The sequence below is a fragment of the Choristoneura fumiferana genome, chromosome 7, assembly GCF_025370935.1.
Source record: "Choristoneura fumiferana chromosome 7, NRCan_CFum_1, whole genome shotgun sequence".
Taxonomy (NCBI): domain Eukaryota; kingdom Metazoa; phylum Arthropoda; class Insecta; order Lepidoptera; family Tortricidae; genus Choristoneura; species Choristoneura fumiferana.
The window spans coordinates 3308776-3326462 of record NC_133478.1 but is presented as its reverse complement, the minus strand read 5'-3'; the positions used below and the strand labels follow the sequence as shown (position 1 = coordinate 3326462).

Sequence of the window (17687 nt, the reverse complement as noted above, 5' to 3'; positions counted from 1 at the left end):
GGCGTTTTTGTATAGACACTAGACACTTCAACACTTCGATATACCGGTAGTCAACTGCACCGCTGGAGAGCCTGTATCACAGCCCAAGTCTCGATCGAATCGAAGGCTTTCTCGTAGTTCACAAATGCAAGGCAAAGGGGGAAGTTATACCCTTCGGTCTTCTGTATAACCTGCCGCAACGTACATGTGGTCTACGGTACTATAGGTTTTCGGAAGCCGGCTTGTTCGGGAGGCTGGAAATCGTCAAACCTGCTTGCGAGACGATTTGTGATGACCCTGAAAAACAGCTTGTAAACATGGCTCAGAAGTGAGATGGGTCTATAATTCTTCAGCAAGGTGTTATCACCTTTTTTGAAGATGAGCACCACCACTGTCTTCTGTTCCATGCTTTCGGTGTTCCCCCTTGGTGGAGGACGGAACTAAACGGCGTCTTAAGGTCCTTAAGGACTGGTTCACCCGCCTTCAAGAATTCGGCTGTAATTTCATCGTCACCCGGGGCTTTGTCATTCTTAAGCTATTTGAGGGCCATACTAATCTCGTACAGGCTGACGTCTGGGATGTCTTCGTGATAGTGTCGGGTTAATCTAGCCCTCGGGTCTTTAGCTAGATTTTCGACGGGTGTTCGGGTTGTCGTGTCGCTATCCATAAAACCTCTCGTTTTCCCCCAACAGCTCAGGTTTGAATGAAATGATTCTGCCGTCGTCGGTCTTCAACTTCATTAACCGGCTTTGACTTCTGTAAGTCAGGTTAGGTCAGGTTCTCAGGGTCAGGATCTGTCTGTACAGATCCCTGGTAAACACCTTAGAGCCTCTGATACGCTCAATAGCCTCTTCAATGCTATTTATTAGTATTAAATCGGCGTACATCGCGCTTCAGAGATTTTGAGATCTGCCTATTGAACTGCTGATAGCGACAATTAAGCTTCACCAGAAGACTGTAGCAGCATCTCACGCCTCACCTCCATGAGCCTAAGGCCAGAGCGCGAGAGCTTATTGGTTCTAGTACGGCGGGTTTTGAAGAAGATAGATCCGATCGTATGGACAGCTTCCACAAACCCGTCGTTGTAATCGTCCACGTCGCTACCTAGGCATTCGAAATGGTTTTGAAGTTTGAACTGAAAGCTCTCGGGGTTTTGGAGCTGAGCTGGTTCCGGGCGGAGCGTAGATTTCATCAGTAGAAACCTTTCAAGCTTGAACTGGATATTTAATGAGCCTCGTACAAGCGAAAGAAATTATGCGAAAATTTGGTTGGGAATAATAATCGGTGAAACAATTTTCACCGAAGAATTAGAGAATCCAATTCCATATTATATAAGTATTAGTTAACAATTAACAACTTAAGTTTTTTATTTTAATACTTGCTTATTAAAAGGGAAGTTTATTAAATCTTGCTTTTCATGTATATTGGTTATATTTCAACAAAACAACAGACTTATACAGAAAGAAAGAAAAATAAAGGTAAAATATGGAAAATACCGAAAAATTACCGAAATACCGGGATACCGGTTTTCAAAATTTGAATACCGGAATAATACCGGTATTGCCATCAAGCCCAATACCGCATAGCCCTACTCGCAGCGCAATGAACCTATGAAACTTGCTCAATTTGCTGCTTTTCAAGCTCAAGAAGCTATGATTACGTTCTAATAACCATTAACAATGATCTCACACTGCGTACATTTTGCTTACGAGAGGGGCTCTGTTAACACTGGACATACATAGATGAGATAGCTACAGATTTCGGAGCCCTAGGTTTTCTTATATTAAAGCTTCATTTATACCAACTATTCCGTTGTTGATCGTTGTAATCGTAATTACGTCACTCAACTCTACACCTGTGTAGACAGAAAAAATATTTCTCCTTCGGTCGTTGTCGTTATTGCTACGAGTATGATTAGTCTAGCCCAGGGATGTCAGACGCACCAACTTCTTGGTACACATACTAGTTTTTAGTGTTACGTACCATGTACCAAGACTACTCGGTCCTTGTATGCAAAAATACCAAGATTGGCCGTTAGCCTTCTTTTCTATGGTTTGCTTGAGCGAACGAAGCCTCGTTTCCGATAAAAATCTTGTAATAGTCAATTGACAATCCTATAAGGCTTGATTATTGTTATCCACGACATACTGAACATTTGTCTGACATTTGTCTAGTTTCTGTCAGTCAATGAACTGAACCATCCGTAGAAGTTCACGTAAATTAAGAAAAACACGGTTAGATATTTAGCTGTATGTAGATAGTTACCTTGAGCACCTACTCGCATAATCGTCGAAAATCACACCGTAACATTGTCCGAATTTTTGTTTGTCATAATTTGTTTCTCGCCGAAACCGCAATTTTTTGTTTTAAATAGTCATTCTATAGAAAACTGGGTTACGTTAGGTTTGTTTTATAACAATTCTAAACAATTGATGGATTCAAAGAAAAAAAGAGTTATGACAAACATTACATTAGGGCTTCCAACAATTATGCGAGCGGATTTAATTATGTAATTGTACATGCAGGATGGTAGTGCTCGCTCAGTGGAAATCATAGAATGTCGATATCGAAGTTTGAAGTGCTTCTTATCATATCTTCATAATGCTCATGGTGATAACAAAATGCATAATGCACGTATTTGCTCATGGCGTGGCTGCAAGTATAAGTGTAGGAGATATAGTTGCAACTTGCAACTATGTCTTGCAACTATGTTTGATATAATAAATCATGTTTGGTTGCGATAATCGAATTACTCGATTTGTAAAAGTTGTTCCATACACTTTTTGAATCGCGAATAAGTAATTACAATCGATTTCAGAATCAAAATCGGCAAGTCTAGATTGTTTATGAATTTAAAAAACCATAACTGTCACTTCCAGTCATTTATTGAGACTGAGGTTATTATTGAAAATGCAGGTATATTTGAACCTTAGATGAATTTCTTCAAATCACTTTTCAAAAAATTAAAAAAAAACTTTTTGATGGTTTCCCAGGAAAGCAAAATTTAACACAGGCTTTAAATTTTTTGCCTGGCTTTTAAAGAGAAGACTTACCAATTAGGTACCTACCACTGTACCGATAGAGCGTTCATTGCATGTAGGTATTTAATCAACTAAGTCAATTAGTCGAACGAACGTCCATAAAATCAAGTTAATTAGTTTAGTCACCTGGGTAGGTCTAGTCCCAGACTTAGGGCGTGCGTGACTGACTAATTACCTGAGACTCCATATAATTTAGGTCAGCGTTTTTTAACATATGGATCACGCCACTGAGGAGTCGTAATTCAGTGATGAAAATAAAATAAGAAAAGTCATTAATTGAAAAAAAATGCTCCATGGATTTCATGTTTATAAGATAACAAGTAAAATTTTAAATGTTAACTCGGAAGGCAGAGGTTCTTAAATTTAGGTGACCTTATGAAAAATAAGTACCTACTAATTTAGACCATTACAATATAATTCTTTAGACAAAGTAGGAGCCTAATATTAATATAACGTTATGACTAGAATATATCGTACGTATAAATATACTTATCACATTCTTATTTGAGACAAAAATAATAACTACTATAAATAATATCTACTGTAAATGCATAGTTCACACACACACACACACTGATAAGAACGTAACAGATTAGAATATATTTACACATGAAATGAAGCTACAGTGAGACTCGCTTATATTTATTAATGAAATAAATCCATATCCCACGTCTTAAATCGTGTTTAGCTCGACATGTTTCGGGCTAATTCGTAGCGCTTACTCTTGGACCAACGCGGCTCGGCGGCTGCTGCGACACGCGCACTGACATGAAGAGCTAAACTCGATTTAAGAAGTGAGTTATCGGGATTTATTTCATTAAAGATTAGAATATAATTTAAGCTATGTATTTACTAGAATAGTATAAAAAGGTACAATAAAAAAAACTGAAAACTACATTAAAATTAAATAAGCCAAAACTATAATAAATCTAAAAATGGACCCTGCGGCATGGTACCAAAGATGCTGGCAGCATTTCCCCGCTGGATCATAAGACTGATGCGTTGAGCGAGGAAACTGCCAGCTCTTCGGCCTCCTGTGGTACCTCTGAGTCTCTTTGATAGATCTTTGAAGAGTCTCGACGCCGAAAGGTACAAAATTATATTCGGCACCGAGACCACTGTATTTACTCGTAGTAATTTTAATATTAGTAGTCTTTATCTGGGTAGTTGGGTAGGTACAGTCAACGTCAAAAAATAAGTGATCACTTTTGTACCTTGTCGCTTTCGGTCCGTACACAATTTCGTATGGCTTTTCAAACATGACGTTAAAATGACAAGGTACAAAAGTGATCAATTATTTATGACGTTGACTGTACATACTGTGAAAACGAGGCCCCTCGTGTAGTCCTTCGGCTTATTTCTGGGACATCAACAATCAGGCCAGTAAACACATTAATCGTTATTCGAGTGAGATTTTTATTAAGTAGGTACACAACAAATGTTTATTATAAACAAGAGCTCCTCTTCACAGGTCGAGTTATCAGTCGAAGTGTGAATGTAGGTATTGTATAATTTGGTTCTCTGCCTTTTCGCCGAAATATTATTCCCAAATGTTTAATTTGCCAAACTGTGTCATTTCATAACTCACGAATTTCTCTGAAACCATTTTTTTTTCGGGACTTCCATAAAACAAACCTAACCTAACCTATAAAACCATAAGAAGATACAATCAGATTCTTTTTTGATTTCAGAGAAAATTGAGTTGGGAAATAAAACAGTTGGCAAATAAAATATTTGAAAAAAAAGTGCGCGAAAAGGCAATTTTAATACAAGGTTTTTGCTGATTGTACTTTTTTAGACTGTACTTGCATTATCATCCAAACTACTTTTTCAATTCGACGCCATCAATCGATGAGGAGTTCCGTTCTGCGGAGATGATCCTGGCCAGGCTACCAGGATGTCACTACCAGATTGTTGTATTGTCACCAGATTTACATAATCGTACGTGAAGGTCCAATTTAGCTTCCAAGATTTGACATAAATAAGTAAATAAATAAACAAACAGGGCAAGCTAAAGAAAAGCTTGTAAAAACCTCAAATATTCTGGACCGAGGGGGGGGGGGGTTGTGATCAGGCGGTTTGTTAAGTAGGAACAAAATAATTGCGATTTTCATAGCAGTATAGGTGTCATAATTGGGCTAATAGCCTAACCAACAAGAAGTTGGAAAACCCCGACTTTGTCACTTCAGAGTTCAATATCTCAAAAACGGCTAAACTGATTTTGATGAAACATGTCTAAGAACCATCGCTAGAAAACTTGATTTCAAATAAAAAAAGCCGCATTCAACTCGGTTAAAAATGGTCTAAATCCTAACGTATTTTATGGATAGGGGCTATCTAGGTATATAATAGCCCCTTCTAGTGTGGTGTTCCGCTATTAGACCAAAGTAAGTACCTAATCACTTAACACCAGGTGGACGTCTGCTCGCTGCTGCTGTTTGTCTGCTATGCTATTATATTACATATAAAAAACAGTCAAAAGCAGCGCTTTTTCTAAGCCATTCTGATTAACCTTCCCCCTTTAGCTCCCCTTTTAGGCCGGCAACGCACCCGCAGCCCTAATAATGCTGTAGGTTCCCATGGGCGGCGGTGATCGACCCGCATGCTCGTTTACCAGCTATTTGAAAATATTTCTGATTTAAAACAACATCTGCAACCAATTAACTAAAACCTCGAATTGTCAACATGGCGCTCAAGCCAACGCCCACGTGGCGCCGAATGACTTTTTATTACGTTCGTATGGTTTCCAAAAGTCAATTATTTACATTATCCACGGAAATGCGCATCTACTTCTACTTCTTCTGATGACTGTACATAAGTAAGTACTCGTATATACACGTTAATGTCACATGAAGATTATAGAACTTTTGTCTGTTCGTCCCTGTTAAGTTTTCAGTTTTTTTTAAACCAGTGTAAATAAATATCTCACTTTCTCTCTCTCTTTCTCTCTTTCTATCTCTGTGTGTTTACCCGCACTTGAATCTTGATCTTATTTCACTTGCGCAGGCAAGGAGTCATGTCACAAATGCACTGCGCGAATAAGCTTCTGTTATAATTAACCGTCCTCTCCCAGAGGCACAAATTCGTGCCCAAATTCCTTTGATCCTGTTATCCTGGGAGATGACAGATTAATTATAACCTAGCGTGTGTGGCCGGCTTAACGTTGCATATAATACTACAAAATTTCATGTCTCTTCTAATTAGACGCGTTACTGTCTTTTATAGATATAGATGCACTTATTTTGAGACGCCTTATTGTAAATATTTGACTAAATATTTTAACCTCTCAAGTCGAACAAGGTCGTCTTCTTCGCTAAAATGAATGATGACAGATATTAATGGGTCCGGTTTCGGATTGCCCATTTAGGTATGACTAGCTTAAACCCACGGCTTCCCTGCTTAATTAGGGTTGCGTAGCCAAAATGGCAAAAATCTTTAGTTTCGCCATGTCTGTCTGTTCATCAATCCGTCCGCGGTTTTGAGACTATTACTGGTAGAAAGCTGTAATTGTGAGGTGTGTGCTGTGTGTGTAGTTTGTTTGTGTGGGAACTGTTTTTGTCCTTGGATATATTTAGGAATTTATGCCGAGTGAAATAAAATGTGGGAAAAAAATTTTTTTAGGGTAATTATTTTTTTCTCTTCTAATCCTGTGGTCGTTTGAAAAATTTATGATAAGAGTAAATATATCAAATTAACGAGGAAAACTGTACGGCTGATTTTGCATGACAATTATTCGTAGTTAAAGAGTAAATAGCAGCCTAACTCATAAACTGGAAAACTCCTTACAACAACAAAATCATTAGAAAAATATTACCTACCTACTTGTTTTAATACGGATAATATGATTTTTCGTAACGACTACGGAACCTTATCCTGGGCGTGTCCGACACGCTCTTGGCCGGTGTTTTTTGAAAAGTTGCCTGTGTTGTCAATACACCACCTAGTTACCTAACAAGTAAAGTATGGATTGTAGTATCGATCGATACATAAAATAAAAGAAGCTCGTTACAATGTGAGGTCACGAAAACAAACAGAAAAGTTATCAACTTTATCATATTGAAAGACGCAATATAAATAGATATCACTAATGATGAGCGTTAATGAAACTTTTTAACCGACTTCTAGAAAGGAGGTTATCAGTTTGACAGTTTGTTATCAGTTTGGGTTAGAAATAGCCCCCGACGCAAAAAGAGGGGAATTATAAGTTTGATGCCAATAATATGTCTGTTTGCCTGTCTGGCAAGTATAATAGAACCGGGCACGGCACGGACGCATTATTTTTAGGGTTCCGTACCCTGAAGGTGCCAACGAAACCCTATTACTGAGACTCCGCTGTCTGTCTGTCCGTCCGTCTATCACAGGGCTCTATCTCTTCTCAAGAGAGTCGTAATAGTTAGACACTTAAAATTTTTACAGATTATGTATTACTGTGGCCGTTATAACAACAAATACTAAAAAAAGAATAAAATAAATATTTAAGGTGGCTTCCCATACAACAAACGTGATTTTTTTGCCGTTTTTTGCTTGATAATAATAACGGCAACAGGTGAAATATTCACAGAATATTTAGTTGTATATAACTTTATTGATAAATAATTAAAATAAAATAAAATAAATATTTAGGGCGGGCTAACATACAACAAACTTTTTTTTTGCCGTGCTTTTGCTAAAATCAAAAAATTAAAAAAAAAACATTTATTCAGTAAATAGGCCGCAATGGGCACTTTTACACGTCATTTTTTAAACTACCAGCGCTTTCGGAAAGACCATCATTGCCAAGAAGAATGCGCCGCAAGAAACTTAAATGCTAATGTCTAATGTTGTTTAAAGATAATGCTACGGAACCCTTCGTGCGCGAGTCCGACTCGCATTTGGCCGGTTTTTTTTAAAATCTAAGCCTAAGCTTCGCTTTACACTTTAAACTGACGTTTAGTTTTTAAATGCATCACTCTGATAACCAACGTTGCTTCTTGCCGCAATGCTATGCTGAGTGGGCCCAATTTATAAATAGTATTCGGTATTCTTTTAAGAGCGTTTATACCTGCTGAGCTGGCAACGTTTTTTGTTAGTTTTCCTCGATTATTCCATAAAAGTTGAATGAAAATTAATAATGTTGTCTGATAGAACACTTCTTAATACAATTATTCGTTATAGACTTTTATTTTCTTTAAAATACGGCCATAATCATTTATTCGTTTTTAAGAAATATAAAAGTTTATCTCGAATTAATTATTGGAGTAGACACATTAACTTATATATTTAGAAGTGTTCTATCAGAAAACATTTTGAATTTTCATTCAATTTTTATGAAATAATCGAGAAAAACTAACAAAAATGCAACTTTGCCAGCTCAGCAGGTATAAACGCTCTTAAGAAGTTTTCCTTCTCAATGTATCATCTAGTCTGTTGTCCCACTAATATTATAAAAAATGCAAAAGTTTGTAAGTCTGTTTGTTACTTCATCACGCCTAAACCGCTGAACCGATTTGGATGGAATTCGGTATACAGGTAGTTCGAGTCCCGGGGAAAGACATAGGGATAGTTTTTATGAATATCAGAAAAAGATACAATTATTGAATAATAGATAGGTTAATAAAATCAAAATACATTCATTTCTTATGGTTTTTATACAAAAAAATAACTTAATCTCGTAACACATTATCAGTCTTTACTTAATCATTTGCGGTATTTATTTATTTATTTACTTTGTGATGCGTTCGTATAAACTGGGTAATTCTCGGAACAAAGTACAAACGGAACGCACTTCGTTCGAACGAGACTGCCATAGACAATTTGGCGCTAAAACGAAAAACTGAATATATATATATGTCGGTAGCAGATATTCGCATTCGAATTCGCATTCGCGAATGTTCAAAAAATTACATTCGTTACATCACTACTCTATATTTACAGGTTGCAGAAATAATACTCAGCTTACTGATCCTGATCCTCCTGGTGGGCGGTAGCGTGGGAATGGCCAGCAACAAGGATGACGCTCAGCAACTGGGAGCTGGTATGCTGGCCATGGCCGTCATCCTGCTCCTCGTGCTGGCTCTGCTCCTGGCTTTCACAATCACTCTGCTCGTCGGTCTGCATAAGGTAAGCCATATCCATTGACTCCAGCTCATCACCACAATTACTGGCACGTGGGGTATCTTCAATTCAATTCTTGAAAGTATAGCTCCATCGATAATATCGTTGATTCCGCCAATGTCGAGGTTGGAAAAGATACCCGATAAGTAGCAGTTGTTCCTTGTGGGGAATGTTAGCCATCTTGAATAGAACAATGTTGAAAATAGCCTGAATGGCTTCGAGAAAAGTATGGTACGGCCGTGCCTTTTGTTTTGTTTTGCTCGACTTGGCGGGGCACTGCCGTGCACCCCCCCCCCCCATAAGTTTATTTGCTTAACTATGGTATTTGTCAGTCAAGGACATACAACCAAGGTGTTAATTTTAATAAATAACTGAGAACCTCAGACTCCCAAAAATATTTTTCATTTTAACTTAGTTAATTGCATTTATTTTTGAATACCTTCATTATCTCAAAATATATTTGCTAAATCAGTAATTCTACTTCATTTCTAACTGTACACTTATAAGGATTATCTAAATAATACGTATGCAACCTCGCTAATATATTTAATTGGCGCATGTTGCATATTTGTGACATTTAGACTGAGCACAATAAAAACCTGATTTAAAACATAGCAGTATAAACGATTCTATTTTCGATTCTGAGAAAACTACTTTGTGATTTTCAAATATTTAATTAAAACCAAGTATAGTTCTGTTACGTTACCAAGACGTCAAAAATGTACCCTGCTACCACCTTTCTGCCACTTTTATGCCCATAATGTACCCCTTAGACCGTAAGGCCAGGCTGTGACCCACGTCGCTTAGACCTAGACCCCCCGAAAAATAACCATCTTATGAAGTTTCGAGGATCTCTAAACTATAATCCAAACCAAAGTTTCAGCGTGGCGTAACAGACAGTTATTTTTCAAATAATACAATACAATACAAATATTCTTTATTGCACACCATAAAGCAGTAAAAAAAAACTTATAATATAAACACTTAGATTCACGGAAATAAAATAATATAAAATAAGTAAAAAAATATTTTTTTTTGTGAAATAATATAAGTATAATGAATCATCATACCAATTGTCCGTTGCATTAATGTCATGCAGTGTTTCCTACAAAGATAAGCATAAAACGCCCCCCAAAAAAACCAACTGTGCTGATTATAGTTTAATCTCTCTTTGAAATGTGTTGCTGAATATTTGTTATTTACACGACTGTAACATACAACTCATTCACGATTCAACAAACGATTATGTAAATACTGAAGTGTGACGCGTTAAGCATGTCGGCCTGTGGCACCCGACAAAAAGTCCAAGGTTACTGATTCCATTACAATTCTATAATGGTGCGCTAGATAAAAAAAAACAGTAGACACACTCGTGATGAATACCTATTGTTCAAATGTAACAAGTTTTTAATTTTAATTCTTAACGCGAGCTTTTTTTTGCTGTCGAATGTTATAGTTAGATAGATAGATAGATAGAATCTTTATTCAAAACAGCATACAAAGCTCAAAGCACAATATCAAATATACAATAAACAATAATACCTTTAAACTTAAAACTAGCACCAAAATAAAGTTCACTTATTATTGTTTAAATTGATAAATTGAGAGCCCTGCGACGATGTCTAGAATAGGCGCTGACTCAGCATATACTGCAGTTATATGCTGTGTGGTATGTTTAGATTTGTTGTCTATGTGTATTGTTTTGATGTATTATTGATAGCTCTACTCTACTGTAAATTGCACCACCTGCTAAAATGTATTCCTTACTTCTGTCCTTTGTAAAGGTTGCCTGGAAGAGATCGCTCTGAAGCGAAAAGGCCGCCTATTGCTTACCTTAGAAAATCTCTGTTTATACCTGTGTTTTTTTGTACTGCCTACTGTGTTGGTGTGCAATAAAGAATTATTGTATTGTTGATTGTAGTTGCATTGTCATCCGACCACGGGAAGTAGGTTAAATTCGTCTACCAAGATTGGAATCACGCAAATATACCAACACTCATTCATAAACAAGGTGTTAATTAAATATTTGAAGAACTGGAAGTAGTTTTTTCAGAATCGAGAGAGAATCGATTACACTCCTACTTTAACCCTGACTGCGGTTTTTTTAATCCTTTTTTCACTGTCTCCATTTAAAAAGTTACGAATGCACCATACGACAATAAAATTAGCAACATTTTTATCATTGACGAACTGACATTATATATATCCGAAGTCTAAAACCCGTTTTAGTTTTAGGTTCTATTTTTATTTTATGAAGGTAAGTTTATGTATAGGACAGTTTTGCTTTAAGTTAATTATTCAGTGCCTCTTAAAACCGCTTATTTTCGGAGTAGGTTAATTAGTGTCTTTCGCTCCATTATATTTATTTATTTATTATTTTGAGCAAAAATCTACTGATTAAACTATTGAATTCTAAGTAAATATTAAATCCTAGAATTCCTTTCAACAATCGGACCAAAGAACCCCGCGGCTTTATTCTTCTAATGGCTAAAATGACATATACCTAATAAACTTCATGTGAATAAACTATAACGCTTGGTCGTAAATTTTATTAGGGAAGGGTGCGGGAAAGTTCTTTGGTCCCTATCCGTGACATCGCAGTAACGTTTTAATCGTTCTTATTGCGACTATATAATACCTCGGTAAAACCCTGCCACAGGGAGCCTCTGTCGCCTTTAACAAGTTTTTTTTATAAGTTTAGCAAATGCTGACTGTGACAGGGTTCTATCGAGTGTCACATACGAACTTGTCACAACATAACCGTACAACCCATACAAACTAAAGAGTAGCTCTATGGCTTAAATAGGTAATTATGATTTTTGAAGTTTTCAACCTACATCAGCGCCGAGCAGATTATAGCTCGTTGAAGTGGCAATGGGCAGGCCATATAGCATGGAAAACAGATGGTCGGGGGTGCCGAAAAGATCACGAATGGAGACCACGGATCGGCAAGCGCAGCATAGGACATCCCCAACGTGATGGACGGATGACCTGGTTAAAGCCACGGGTTCACGGTGGATGCAACTAGAGGTCTATAGGGGAAGGTTTTGTCAAACAGTGGATATTCTATTGTTGATATGATGATGATGGTTCCTATAACCTCTCCTTGTTTTAGACTAAGTGACTAAAATTTAGAGCTTGCACAATGCGACCAAATGACGAAATGACCAATTCTTTTTAAACTAATCAGCCACGGAGATCAAACAAGACAAGCCGCTGAATGACCAAACATACGAGTATTACCGTACTCGTATCTTTTATTATATTGTTCATTACCTACTAATATATATTTTATATATATTTATGTGTGTTGTGTGTATGACAGTATGATGTTACTGGGTTTGTTTGATTGATATCTAAATTGCGGCGAACCGCATCGAATTGAAACAACAAATGATGTTGAAATGCCATTTGATAACCTTCGTTTTTAAAATGATATCAGGGACATATTAAGTAGGTATTATTTAAAATTTTAACTTAGTTTCCATATGGTTTGGATGTTATCAATCTATTCGGGGAATAAATACTTCAACATATTCCCACATAATATGCTCAGGGGTTTTCCAACTTTTTGTTGGTTAGGTTGCCTATATCAAGTTAGATAGGTACTATCTCATTTTGGTCATTTTTCATTACGGGCATTATGAATTAAAAATGACCGATTTATCACTTGATCCACAATATGTAGGTACATCGGATTCCGCGAGAATATTGGAATTATTTAGCATTCGTGTCATTCCAGCAATCCTGTTATCTACATACCGCACATTTAAATAATATTTATTATTAGGACGGTTCAACAATACGCCACTTTTGAATTGTTGTCTCGGCAGACTTGTTTACAAAAGTGGTGCGCTCAATATGAGTACACGTTTATTCATATAATTATGCATTCCAACCTTAACGAACTCCTTCGTTTAAAGCAAATAAACGCGGGAACTTCCCAGCGAACAAAATATCATGTCAAGACAGATATTCTCAGAAGAGACTGTGACTAAACTCACTCTTTGTATTAACAATTAAGTGGATGAGAGAATAATCTAGCTAGGGATTCTCATCCACTCTAAGATTGACGGTACCTACTCAAACTTTGACAATTGTTTTTAGGATTCCGTAGCCAAAATGGCAAAAACGGAACCCTTATAGTTTCGCCATGTCATGTCGGTCTGTCTGTCCGTCCGCGGCTTTGCTCAGGGACTATCAATGCTAGAAAGCTGTAATTTTGCACGAATATATATATGTAAACTATGCCGACAAAATGGTACTTACAATAAAAAAATCAAAAAAAATTTTTTTTAGTACCTCCCATAGACGTAAAGTGGGGGTGTTTTTTTTTCTCATCCAACCTTGTAGTGTGGGGTATCGTTGGATAGGTCTTTTAATACCATTAGGGGGTTGCTAAAACGATTCGATTTAGTGATTTGTTTGCAAAATATTTAACTTTAAAGTGCAAATTTTCATTATAATCCCTCTATATTTTTGGTACCCTATGTCACTCCTACAGTTTTGATAAATGTAATAATGATACCTCATACGTTACTTACGCTAGAAAAACTTAATCCTCCCTCGGGCTGTCGGGTAAAGTGATCAAAATCATAATCTCCTTTTGGCGCCTCTCCAACTAGCGATGTTTGACCGCGCCAGTATACTTTAATTTAATTTTGTTCTTGTCAAGGTGAAAGGGACTTGGGATTCCCGTAAATTCCCGGACATTTCCTCATTGACGTTGTTTACAACCGGGGTTTCGCCATCGAAGAGAAGATAAAGATAGAAAGAAGTCGTTTTATATTTGTGACAATAGGCTATAAGTACTTATACCTAGTGTTCTAACAAAAATTACAAGTCCGTCAATTAGATTAATAATAAATAAATAATAATAATAATAATAAAAAATAACAAGAAAATGATAAAAATATAAGCAGTTAACATGGCGAATCCGGCTTCATCATAATCAACGTAAAACAATGCATATCTCTTATGTGTTTGTGAAACCGTTATGTACTTACCTAGAAGAGAAAGACGGGTTCTGCATGTTACATTATGTATCGCATAGCATAGACGTAGCTATCGTGCACAGTTGGTAGCAGAGAAACAATGTAAAATACTGTAATTAATTGATATGAACAATGACAAAGTAACGCCTGAATCAAACAAAAGTGTATGTATGTATGATATGAAGGTGTGTATAGGGAATCCCGTCCGTCCTCTTCAGAGTAGGTACTTTTTATTTTAAAATAGCAATTGTATATGCCAAATTGTATATGCCCCTTCGATGATGTATCCGCAGCAGTTACACGGGTTAAGCAAGATGGCCGGCCGTATCGATCGATACCGGGTAAAAATAACCAGGAATGTTGAGTGCACACTTGGATTTTGTAGCGGGTAAACTGGGAGAGATTACTTTACAGTTCAGTTGCCGTATTATCTAACGCTCTGATATTCTCTATCGCATTAACAATCTCTTCCTACCCTCATATTATATTGTCTAGTACAATCTAGTACCTTAACCCGCGGCTTCGCCCAAATCAGAAATAGCTAACTGAACTGTTGTAGGTATATATATATGCCGGTGCAATTTTTGAAATACTGCGTGTATTTTTGATACTACCTCAAACTTTAAGGGGAGTTAGTGAAGGCCCTAATAATAACATTTTATTATGTTTCACTAGACAATTTTGACTTATTATTTTCCTTACTTACCACGCAATGTATCACTACGTGATATTGCTGTGTTTTTATTCAAAACGTCGCGCTTGTTGACGTGACAGCTGTCGCAGAACGTTTCTCTCTCGTATCAAATTATTGTACGCATTACATTGCTGCTCGAAAATATTTCAAAAATTACGCACTGCGGTAGACAATTTTAAATTAACAATTCGTTTTGATATCGGTTCACAGCACTTAAATCTTCGTCTGGTTACAGTTTGGGGTAGTATCAAAAATACACGCTGTATACTGTTTACTTACACGATTCTTGTTACCATGGCAACTCAATAAATAACTGTCTTAGAGTCTATCAAAAATACGGCCCAATATTTGGAAAACGTATCCCTAAATCGAAATATCGTCTCATCAAACTTACAAGTTACTATTACTTGTAAACTTGTAATTACTTCACATCTGTGATAGATTTCTCTTTAACTTCCTACTAGCGCAAATTATATACCTACGTACAGTTGCTACGTAATAAAAGTGACGTTCGCGTTTAGTGGTTGCTATTTCCATCTACGGGTGTGATTAATGTACAACCGGGTATTTGTCGATCTATCTGGAATGTCAACAGTAATGCTTAACCTGATAATTCATGCCGTTACGTATTTTGCCATAAACCCTGCAATAGCCACTCATTACTTTTATAGTTCTCAGTTTAGACTTACGAGATTGATGTAGTCAGTCAATGAACTGTTTTTTTTTTGGGTTGAGTTGTCTTAAGAGCCAACACTAGGTTTTTGCTTTTATTTACTTGATTTTAGTTTTCTTTATATGAGGTGCTTTATAGGAGAGGCGGCGTATTGTACAGAAAAATCCATTATGGACAACTGTGAAGGGATGGTCTAGACAGTGCCGGGCTCTCACCGGCTAAAAAACATGGCTGCAAGTCCCCAACTCCCTGGACTCCTGGAGCTTATTACGGGGAGGAGAGGGTTGAAGGGTTTTACACTGGGCTTATAATCAAGTTGCTAACTAATCTTCTCCATTTCCAGAACAAGCGCGGCCACGTCAAGGCGTACCTGATCTACTCGGCCATCTTCCTCGTGCTGACTGTCATCATGTTCTTCGCCAGTTTCAGCCAGACCGTCACGGCTTCCAACGTCATCTCCAACTTGCTTGGCATTGGTAAGTACCAACAATGCTGTCATGTCAACCAATACGTTTTTAATCATCTTCAGCCGTTAGATATGCAACTGCTGGGCACAGCAAACCTTAAAAGGTGGCTGGGCACAGCAGGCCTTTCAGAACTTGAAAGGTTGAATAATAGTTCTCACGCAGGCCTATTACGTATTGCGAACTTTACTTACGTTGAAGAGTTTCCTCATTGTTCCTTCGCCAAACAGCTCATGGTAAATTTTTTAATGTAAAGAACTGAGATCAACTTTATGCAGTGAAAGAACTGGATTGCGCTTGCGAGACATATAATTCTAAACATTTTATGTTAGTATGACTTTTTTTACACAATCTTCTTTTAGTTCTTGTGCAAACAATAGAAGAACAATAGAGATGTTTTAAATAGAAAAGTACCGTGGCATTCAGACATAAATAAGACATACCTAGATACAAAGGATTATTATCTCTTGACGGGCGTGTACATGAAAATAATGAGGCTCAGTTTTCTTAGACATATAAAATTTAAAGTGGGCTTAATGCTTAAATTAAATAAAAGGAGAACGTTTCTCAATTCGTTTGTAGTTTGAATTATGCTTGTTACCTCAGGATTTTTTGTTTTATTTTTTAATGACTTTAAGGTAGGGGTACAATTCGTGTACCGCAGCTTGTTACCTCAGGAATTTTTATTTTGCTACCAAGGACCGCCCGGATTGCTACCACCATCTTGCTCACTAATCCTGCCGTGAAGCAGCAGTGCTTGCACTGTAGTGTTTCGGCGTGGAGAGTAAGACAGCCAGTGAAATTACTGGCACTTGAGGTATCCCATCTTAGGCCTCTAGGTTGGCAACGCATTTGCAATCCCTCTGGTGTTGCAGTTGTCTATGGGCGGTGGTGATCTCTTACCATCAGGAGACCCACTTGCTCGTTTGCCATCCAGTCGAATAAAAAAAAGGATATTTATTCTTCCAGCTTAGTTCCATTTAAATTGAACAAAATATAGTGCCTAAGGGTTAAAAAAAATCTTTTGTGCTTTTTATTAAAAACAAAATTTAATTTGGAGCTCCGACTTTCTGGTAAATTATTCAGTATTCTTACATGTGAAACGTTACCATCACTTGATTAATACCCACTCCGCTCATTTGAAAAGTATTAATTTGATACAAAGCTACATTTTCAGTCAGTGGATCATCTTTTTGGTCATTCATCATTCCGTTCTATATTTGGTGGCATCCAGTGGCGAGCTCTTAATTCGAACCATTAATTCTCCACTCAGATAGCTCAATTAGAGAAGCCCAAATGTGTTCTGTTATTAAGGCTCGGTGTGACCTCGTCCTATTAAATACTTACCTTGAACTATTTAGAGCTATCGAAACTTTTATTTTGAAAAAGTGTTGGTTGGTTTTCCCTATAACAGCGCTGACTTTAGACTCTTGATCAAGGTAGAGTGAGACTCGCTTTCCACCAATCGTTGGCGTCAGGGCAGCTACTTCATGTCTCGTTTTCGCACCCGCAGGTGTGTACACAAGGTCGTGACGCACGCGGTTCTGCTGTATTTCATTAGTTATTGCAAACTAAATAGGTATTTATTTTGTTGATAAATAACATTTGCAAACTTGAGACAGTAAGTACTAGCTTTAATATAGAAATATCTAAGTCTTTTGTGGCTTAATAGAGCAGCAACTTCGTCTACGGGTAATATTTATCGATGTCCCAAAAGACCTATGTCATTTTCTGTGATAAATGTATTGC

The 17687-nt window shown here is 37.1% G+C and overlaps 1 protein-coding gene across 2 annotated transcripts in view; it reads left to right on the top strand.

The window, feature by feature from the left end:
• LOC141429521 (uncharacterized) overlaps window positions 1-17687 on the top strand; it is a 38485-nt gene that overhangs the window by 17076 nt on the left and 3722 nt on the right. For both annotated transcript variants that reach the window (XM_074089858.1, XM_074089859.1), the window contains exons 3-4: window positions 8934-9119; window positions 15818-15950. In XM_074089858.1, the coding sequence (XP_073945959.1) occupies window positions 8934-9119; window positions 15818-15950 (319 nt within the window). The remainder of the gene's footprint in view (window positions 1-8933; window positions 9120-15817; window positions 15951-17687) is intronic.